At 40.9% G+C, this 9,270-nt stretch overlaps 1 protein-coding gene across 3 annotated transcripts; it reads left to right on the top strand.

Annotated features, from left to right (window-relative positions):
* Window positions 1-1,761: 1,761 nt before the first annotated feature.
* On the top strand, window positions 1,762-8,419 carry klhl26 (kelch-like family member 26). Of its 3 annotated transcripts, XR_015124948.1 has the most exons (4): window positions 1,762-2,050; window positions 4,145-4,327; window positions 4,842-6,491; window positions 8,018-8,419. XR_015124948.1 is itself a non-coding variant. In XM_086263192.1 (3 exons), exons 1-3 carry the CDS (start codon window positions 2,001-2,003, stop codon window positions 6,421-6,423), a joined length of 1,815 nt encoding a protein of 604 aa, XP_086119318.1. In that variant the 5' UTR covers window positions 1,762-2,000; the 3' UTR covers window positions 6,424-8,410. The 3 variants fall into 3 exon arrangements, 2 of the variants coding, with proteins under 2 accessions (XP_086119318.1, XP_086119319.1); XM_086263192.1 differs by having other exon boundaries at window positions 4,842-8,410; XM_086263193.1 differs by lacking the exon at window positions 4,145-4,327 and having other exon boundaries at window positions 4,842-8,410.
* Window positions 8,420-9,270: the final 851 nt, after the last annotated feature.

Genomic DNA, 9,270 nt, shown 5'->3' with positions numbered 1-9,270 from the left:
GAGACTTCTGTGGCATTCAGATCGAAAGTTACATTGTTCAGAGTAGAGCGTGTCCTGTTTAATTCTCAAAAAGTGATGACAACCTACTTGCGTTTCCCACCTTGCTGCAATTTGCATTCCCAGAACTGGAAGAAGAAAGGATTTTCCTACTTCAGATTTTAAGAATAAAAGAAGCAAGATGATCACTCTGTTCTGTTGTGTGTTCATTTCTTACCACAGAGATTAAAATCGTCTGGTCAGAGCAGAAGATTTTAATCTCTGTGGTAAGAAAAAAAGCCATCTGATAAGCAATGCCTGTGGTTAAAATACTATCACAGGATACCATAGTGTATGTATAAATAAAGTACAGTCATGCTCATAGTTTAACTGAAGTTTCAGTTTTTATCAACACAACTATTCTTACATTTGATGTTGCAGGTTCAGTCAGTTTTTGCTTTGGTGACGTCAGGCATCCAATACCTCTGCACTTGTTCTTGTGCACACAAGCATTCACTCCTCTGCTTTCACACACATATGGACTTGAGTGACATGCCATTGTTAGTCTATAGGGTTTAATATGATGTTAGCCCAACCTTTGCAGATATAACATCTTCAGCTCTTCTGGGAAGGTTTTCCACAAGGTTTAGGAGTATTTATGGGAATTTTTGGACCATTCTTCCAGAAACACATTTGTGAGGTCAGACTGATGCTGGATGACCAGGCTGCGTTCTCTCAGGTTGAGGTCAGGACTCTGTGCAGGCCAATTGAGTTCTTCTACATCTTTATGGACCTTGCTTTGTGCGCTCGTGCACAGTCATGTTCTAATCCAGAAGGGGCCATGCCCAAACTGTTCCCACAAGCTTGGTGTAAAAATGTCTTGGTATGCTGAAGTATTAAGAGTTCTTCTCACTGGAACTAAGGAGCTGAGCCCACCTCGTGAAAGACAACTGTACACCATAATCCCCCCCTCCACCAAACTTTACACTTGGTACAGTTCTCCTTGCCAAACCCAGACTCATCCATCGGATTGCCAGATGGTGAATTGTGATTCGTCACTCCAGAGAACACATTTGAATTTTAGATAGAAAAAGTGTTTAAGCACCTTGTCTAACATTCACACACACACAGACTCAAACTCTGATGACTGCATGAGCAAAGATGTTCTGAGCCTGGTTACGCTGGATGTTTCTTCCTGTTGAAAGGGAGTTTTTCTTTCCCACTGCTGCCTTGCTTTCTGAAAGTTCAGGTTTTCTCTGTATTATTGTAGGGTCTTTACCTTATCATATAAAGTGCCTTGTGGTGTGATTTGGCGCTATATAAATAAAAATGACTTGAATTAGTTTCATATGGTCTTAGACAAGTTACAGTCTTTTGCTTTGACATCATTTTAATGAGCTAGACTTTTTCACTGGAAAGCCTCATTCATTTCAACTCAACAATGTCAAACCACATTCTCTGCATATTAGCACAGTCTGTGTGCAGAACTGGTCTCTCTGCATTCCAGTCCTATCACATTTACTGCACAGAAAAATCTGATAAAGGAGGCCCCAGCTCATATACTATTGTATTGTTTACATACAGGCTTTGCAATTGATACTTTTTTTTAATATTCGCAACATTTTACACATATAGACTTAACTGGCAACCAAGAAGTGCTACTTTAATACAGGCCTACCGTATGAATAGAATGACAGACACATTTTATGGATATTTACTGTTACAATCTAATTGTGTCTCCTATAGGATCAATGCTTCACACGGGACATCTCAACTGAAACACCTGTGCACGTGACTGTGGCGCCCTCTAGTGGTCGGCACAAAGGAAGGAGGTACAGCAAGCAGCCGGTAGGTGAGGTCACCACCGTGTTCGGCACAGGACTACAGACAGGCAGCTGTTTACCATCCATCCTGGAACAATCGACTTTATTCAGACTTGTGAAGCCATGACCGGGCCAGTCGTGCCATTGGCATCCTGTTAACTCTGCTGAAAATGCCCTATGCGTGTTGCTATGTGCTAGAAGATGGCGGAGTCAGATGGTGGGGAATTTGCTCCAAAAGATACGCAGAACAGGTGGGTGAGGGCGTGGGGAGTCCACGGTGTTGTCTTGGGTGTCCGGTGTTTCCCTGATGGGAGTTCCCACGGCTCCGGGACTCGAGCTCGATCCGAGTCCGTCAGAACGGTTCGAAGCGCCGCGGCGTAAATCAAGGAAACACCGAGGCGGTGTCCGGGCCTCCAGGCACCAAGACTACCTGCTCCTTTTTATCGATACAGCAAAGAAAAAAGAAGTTCAGAATGGAGGCTAGACAACCGTAACACAACCTGCTATATTTTAACAGTTTTATTAATAATTTTTATGATAGACTAATAAATAGGTCACAACTTTGAAGCGATGCTAGTTTGCTTTAAATGTCACCACAAAACTGCGAGCACATCCGCGGAAAGTCTGTTTCTGTTTTGTTATGGCTCAAATATCTTCTTCAAAATCAGATTAGGCATGTTTTTAAAAATTCTGATATTTAAAAAAACAAAACAAAAACATAATGCAGACCGTAAGCATTTCGTTTATTTTAATGAGGAGGTTTCCCCACTGGAGACATGCAGGTGCACTTAATTACGTCAACGTGATAACCGTAGGACACGCCATCATTAAGTATTAAGAGTAACACTGCCAAAGCTAAATGGAACACGTTTGCATTTTTTATTATTTTACGCGGGCAAACAACCACGTTAGTCCAGATATATAAAAGAAGACTCTCCGTTTTCTTCCCTTCACCTGTTTTGTGTGCGCGCATGTGCGCAGTTTCCACTTTGTTTTCCTTTTATTTTGACATGCACAGACAGAGATGAATATTATTTGCTCAGCAGATACCCAGGTACTCGAGCTTTTCTACAAACAAATAGGAAATTTGTCAGGAATTAATTTTCCCATGCACATACACAGGATCAGTCATACAACTACTGCAGGGATCCTCGCACTGTTTTAAGCTGTTTATTCCAGACCTGCACTTTTTTGCCGTTTTATTTTTTTACCAGTACCAACCAGCAGCGTTTGCATTCTCTAAATTATTTTGTTGGCTCTTGTGAGATGAGCTAATACAACCTCCAAAGCAAGAAAATGTCTATTTGGGCTACATTGTATTTGTTAGCTTTTGACAAAATAAAGGTGAGAGTCAGAGGAACGAATCTTTTTGATCGTATCAGCATCACTTGATATTCGAGATCAATACTGGGGTATGAAAATTGCAAGACTGGTTATTTTTATACACACAGTTCTCAGTTCTCAATTACTTTTTTAGGATTGAACAGATTTTATTTACACCAGGGTGATTATAATTTCTCCTATTAGGGCAAGAAAACTGATTTCTGAACAAAACACTGATGTTGGAAGAGAAGGCCTGGATCATTGTGTCCACTCTAATGGAGGGGTGGGGTTGTTGAGCTGGTTGTCAGGTTGAACCTCATCACTTGTCTTTGACTCAATTTTAATTTTTTGACTTAATATAGGATAATTGTTGGATTTGAAAAACTCCTATCGTTCCCATTTAGCCCCATTTGGTCATTTTTAACCTTCTTGCTGTGCTTGGATGCCATTTTTGAATCTTGTTAAATGAAGCATATCAGGGGGGAAAAGTGCAAGCAAAAACGTATGTAAGCTTGTCGCTCGTCTGAGGTTATATATGTACTTTGAATAAATGTGTTTGCAGTGATGTCAGGGAGAACTTCCTTTTCCTTGAGTGCTGACAAAGTGATGCTTTTTCATGTACCTATGATGGTGTGTCCACCAGATATACTTACTTGCTCTCAGTAAGCCACTGTAATTGTGGCAGATAGATTTCAGTTTTTTATGTCTAGCAGTAAAGTGCACAGCACTATCTCTTCCCCTCACCATGACTCCAGTGTACAGACACATTCTCGCTAATGCAAAGACACCGAACAGAATGCATTTCTCCCTGGCCGACTCTAGCAGATTAGATTAAATTTTCATCACAGCAATGCTTTCACCAGACGCAACTTATTGATCTCTTGGACTATGCAGCATGTTTGAAAAGGCGGTAATAGCTTTTAGTAACTGAAAAATTAAGCTGAGTACAGAAACTAAGATCAGGGGAGATGTGAAAAAAGGAACAATCACTTGAGTGACTTGAGGCCTTTTTCTCTTTACAGTATGGCAAACAAGAATAGCACCCTTCGCTGTACTTTCTCAGCCCCGAGCCACAGTTCCACCCTCCTTCAGGGCTTGTCTGTGTTACGGGCTCAGGGCCAGCTACTTGACGTCGTGCTGGCCATCAACGAGGAGCGCTTCCAGGTCCATAAAGCAGTGCTGGCCGCCTGTAGTGATTACTTCAGGTTAGTCTAAGGCATGAGACTTCACACTGCCCAATTTGCATTCATAACTGGAAGCTTTTAGCTGGAATGGAGGGAAAAAAAACAGTTACATCCATTTAAAGTTAAATACACATCTCGGTAATGTAAAAATACATTCTCAGTCTCCTGTATGTCAGTGAATTCATATTTGCCAAATGATATAACGATATCGTATATTAGAGAAGCAGAAATTGAGAAAGTTTTAAAACATATTAAAACATTTTAATATTTAGATAATTGTACAATAACATAAAAATGCAGGAAAAGGTAAGCTTACTGCTTTGCACACTAGTTTTTGGTTCATCTGCACCAGACCTGAAACAATGAACAACTCAAGAAAAAAAGGGCCTTTTTAAATTTATTTATTCATTTTATTTTACGTAGAGCAATGACTCTGACTCCATTGCCATTCAACAGTAAAGTAAATGTATGCAGTTTTGAATTCCAAGGGACCGTAAAATATCACGTAGTTTACTTACACGTCCTTGTGTTTCAGAGCTATGTTCACGGGAGGCATGAGGGAGTCGAACCAAGATACCATTGAGCTGAAGGGTTTGTCTGCCCGTGGGCTGAAACACATCATCGACTTTGCCTACAGTGCAGAAGTCACTTTAGACTTGGACTGCATTCAGGATGTCCTCGGAGCTGCTGTCTTCCTCCAAATGGTTCCTGTCGTGGAGCTCTGCGAGGAGTTCCTCAAGTCAGCGATGAGCGTTGAGACCTGCCTGCACATCGGCCAGATGGCCACCACGTTCAGCTTGTCCTCCTTGAAGGAGTCGGTGGATGCCTTCACCTTTTGCCACTTCCTCCAGATTGCAGAGGAGGATGATTTCCTGCACATTCCCATGGAGCGCCTCACCTTCTTCCTTCAAAGCAACAAACTGAAGAACTGCAGTGAGATCGACCTCTTCCACGCCGCCATCAGGTGGCTCCAGTACGACGAGTCTCGCCGGGCTCAAGCCAGCAGCGTCCTCTGCCACGTGCGGTTCCCCCTCATGCGCTCTTCAGAGTTGGTGGACAGCATTCAGAGAGTGGACATCATGGTGGAGGATGTTCAGTGTCGCCAGTATCTCCTCGAGGCCTTCAATTACCAGATCCTTCCCTTCCGACAGCATGAAATGCAGTCCTCACGGACACTCATTCGCTCTGACGTCATGTCACTCATCACCTTTGGTGGGACTCCCTACACCGACAACGATCGCACAGTCACCACAAAGGTGTACTATCTTCCAGATGTCGCATCCCGTCAGTTCAAAGAGCTTACGGAGATGGAGACAGGGTGCAGCCATGCTTGTGTTGCCGTACTAGACAACTTTGTCTACGTCGTCGGCGGACAGCACTTACAGTATCGTAGTGGCGAGGGGGCGGTGGACAGCTGTTTCCGCTACGATCCACATCTGAACCAATGGCTGCGCATTCCACTCATGCAGGAGGCTCGTATCCAGTTTCAGCTAAATGTGCTGAATGGACTGCTGTACGCCACTGGAGGGCGCAATCGATCTGGCAGCCTGTCATCTGTAGAGTGTTACTGCCCAAAGAAGAATGAGTGGTCATATGTGGAACCATTAAAACGCCGGATTTGGGGTCATGCGGGGACTTCCTGTCAAGAGAAGCTGTATATCTCAGGAGGATACGGCGTCTCATTGGATGACAAGAAAACTCTTCACTGCTACGATCCGGCGACAGACCAATGGGACTTCAGAGCTCCCATGAATGAACCCAGAGTGCTGCACACCATGATCAGCACCAGGGATCGGGTATACGCCCTGGGCGGCCGCATGGACCATGTTGACCGTTGTTTTGATGTGCTAGCAGTCGAGTATTACATCCCAGAGAACGACCAGTGGACCACAGCCAGTCCTATGAGGGCCGGCCAGTCTGAAGCGGGCTGCTGCCTTCTAGACGGGAAGATTTACATCGTCGGAGGTTACAACTGGCACCTGAACAATGTTACAAGTATCGTTCAGGTGTACAACACAGAGACAGATGAGTGGGAGAGGGATTTGCATTTTCCAGAATCCTTTGCTGGGATTGCTTGCACACCAATTATACTTCCACAAAATATCACACAGCGCTAAGCAGAAGACCTACGACTGTGAAGATTTATTCCATGTGCTCTTTCTGCCGACTGTTGAGTCAACACAAGGTGTGATCGTTTTGTGTGCGTGAGTGTGTGTGCGTGTTTATATGTTCATATGAAGAAATTGACCTAAAAAGCCACAGTACTGTTATTTGGGTATTACTCTGTAGCTTCAGAGGGTTCGTTCATATTTATTCCACATGAAGGGTCTTTATTTTGAGTTATTCTGAATTTATGAACTAAAGTTATAAATTACACTTGTAGTTGTCTGAGATGTGTTTAATACATAAACTGAAAAGGATTTTTTTTTCAAACATTTGTACCATTTGGAAAATAGAAGAGCGGATACTTTAACGAAGCGTAAACGGTAATAGTAGCACTAACTACCCCAAGTTTTATTGATCAAGGGCTTCAGTTACACACAGCACAAATGTCTCTAGACATAATTATCATTTAGAGTATGCTACAATTTTTCCAGTGACAACATTTAAACTCAACCTTTATAATGTTGGACAGCTTGATTGTACATTGGTTTTTTATTTAATTTATTTTTTTGTGCTATGTTGTAATTATTTAACAACCGTTAGTGTTTTAAAGTCTATTTACTAATCAGCAAACCTCGTATCAATGATGGCACACAAACGAGTATTGTATGTGTTTAAACTGTGAATTTTTATTAGTTATTCCACGTTAGTCTTTTTTTCCCTCCTTTTCAAACTACTACTGCCCTCATTTGTTTCAGTTCTTGCTAATGACTCAGACAACATAACAAACCAGTATGGACCTCTTATGGCAGCTACATCAATACTTAATGTGTGTGCATGTGTGTCTGTTGACACTGTTGCTGCTCTCTTTATGTAAAGCAGCTTGCTTACCATAAAAGGTTTGTCCTTAAACAACAGTGACATTTAAATTTTCTGACTGTAATTGTCTGTTAAAATGTGACAAGCAACATTTTTGCACAAATCCTCAAAGTACAATTTATACAGAAAACATGCTCATGTTATTCACGTCCTATTCTTACTAGTTTTGCACTTTATATCTACAAATGCATATTATGAAGGCTGTTGTAGGTTTAAAAAATGGATGTTGAATTGGTGAATGAGGATTATTTTTAGTGTTAAAGTCAGAAATGCACAAGAATCAACTCTAAAAAAATCTTATTTGTCAAGGAACTACTTCACTTTGCATTTGTAGCAGGGTGAACGAGCATCTGTCAGTCTGTTCCCGATCCAGTTATCACCTCATTCGCACACGTGTTCTTCTAAATAACCATGGCTAGATGTCATTGTCACTGTAGGCTAAAATCATGTATCAAGTATTAAGGTTATTATTTAATTGAGACTTATGCTGCAGGCAGATGGTCCAAGGTTCATCGAGCCATGCAAAGTGAAGTGTTATGGTTCCTTACCCCTTTTTCCTGAGGGTTTTCTTGCTTGTATATATCCAATTTTAACCTCAGTAAATTCCTCAGTCTTTCTAAGATTTCTCAGCAAATGTGTGAGTGTATAATCTCAGATTATACCAGGTTTTTTTGTGTGTATGTGCAAAGAGACAAACTTCCTGTTTTTGTTTTGTTTTGTTTTTTCCAGGAACTGGCCGTGTGATGGTGAGAAGCCTCCTCATTTTTTTTCTTTTCTTTTTAAATTTTTATTATTTTTTTTAAACTATCAACTGTCTGCCTTAGTGTGTCTTTGTCTTGTTCTTACCTGTACCAGTAACAGCACATTACATCATTAAAGTGCAATATACAGGAAATTGCTGTAGTCAAAGGGGAATGTACACATGTGTAGCTTTATGTGCATTCTTTATTAAAGGTGAATCATGCTTTAAAAAAGGAACTATTGTTGTTTTTTTGTTTGTTTATTATTATTTTGTACACTCCCACATACAGGAACATTAATGTTTCAGCCAATATACTTCAGTTTTTTCTGTTGTGGGTGTGCAAAGTATTAATGAATTCATAAAGAAAAGTCAGTTTGTTTGTTTTGTTTTTTCCCCCCAAACTAGTCCACTATTTCTTTATTTCTCATGCTAGTGGTGTTGCAAACCCAGGGATCTTCTGAGAAGTGCTATTGCCAACAAGATTGGCAGCTTTCCAAATAATCAGCCAGGCTGATTAAATTATTTAAAATTAATATTTAAGGTTCCATAACAGCAAATAGTTTTCTGACTTTAATTAATGTGTTGGTTAGCTGTTAGCTTCCTTCATACTGGCCTACAGTAATGTTCCAGGCTCTCCATTGAATAATTTGATCCATTTTTCCAGAAAGGATAATTAAATATTCAAGGGTGTGCAATGTTTTTTGTTTTTACACTAATTTTACCAAAAAAGCTACTGTTGCAGTACAACCTGAAAACACACACACACTCATGCATTATATATGCCTCTCCAGTGTCTGTCCAGAGGCACAGGCCTAGGACAAGCTAAGATTCTGTGCAGGCAGATCCTCGGGCTGGTAAAGCACCTAATCAGCAAACAAAGATGGGGAGCAGGTGGATCACTCATTGATTCATATATTCAGGTTTCATTCCACATATTAATATAAAATAGCTTTTCCTTTCCCTTCAGTGTGTGATAAGTGAGTGTATAGTTGTTACCTTGTTTAGTTTTGTATATTTTTTGAGATCTACCATATTTTTGATGACCAGCAGTTTAGCTTCCTCCAGTGATCCTTTTAGTTTGATTTTACAGTTTGTCATCCAAGTACTTTGAATTTTTCCCAGTTTCTTAAGGTACAATGCTTGCTTGGCTCTTTGGTTAGATGTTCATTGATAAATACTTTATATGCTTTTAATTTTCTCCCTTGTCCCAGCAGTGCATTCTCGTGCTTCTTATTTACAC

The sequence above is a fragment of the Aulonocara sp. 'chitande type north' Nkhata Bay genome, linkage group LG15 (genome assembly GCF_057382095.1).
Source record: "Aulonocara sp. 'chitande type north' Nkhata Bay isolate Kocher_YH1m ecotype deep benthic linkage group LG15, A_spYH_male_GT1.1, whole genome shotgun sequence".
NCBI lineage: Eukaryota > Metazoa > Chordata > Actinopteri > Cichliformes > Cichlidae > Aulonocara > Aulonocara sp. 'chitande type north' Nkhata Bay.
The sequence above is the reverse complement of the archived record's forward strand: the minus strand, read 5'-3'. Positions and strand labels throughout refer to the sequence as shown.

What these genes read in the sequence shown, in the direction of transcription:
- klhl26 (XM_086263192.1), top strand. Translation starts at nt 2,001, where the DNA reads ATGGCGGAGTCAGATGGTGGGGAATTTGCTCCAAAAGATACGCAGAAC. An exon ending in CCAAAAGATACGCAGAACAG is followed by an intron (nt 2,051 to 4,144) that starts GTGGGTGAGGGC and finishes TTCTCTTTACAG; the next exon opens with TATGGCAAACAAGAATAGCA. An exon ending in GCCTGTAGTGATTACTTCAG is followed by an intron (nt 4,328 to 4,841) that starts GTTAGTCTAAGG and finishes CTTGTGTTTCAG; the next exon opens with AGCTATGTTCACGGGAGGCA.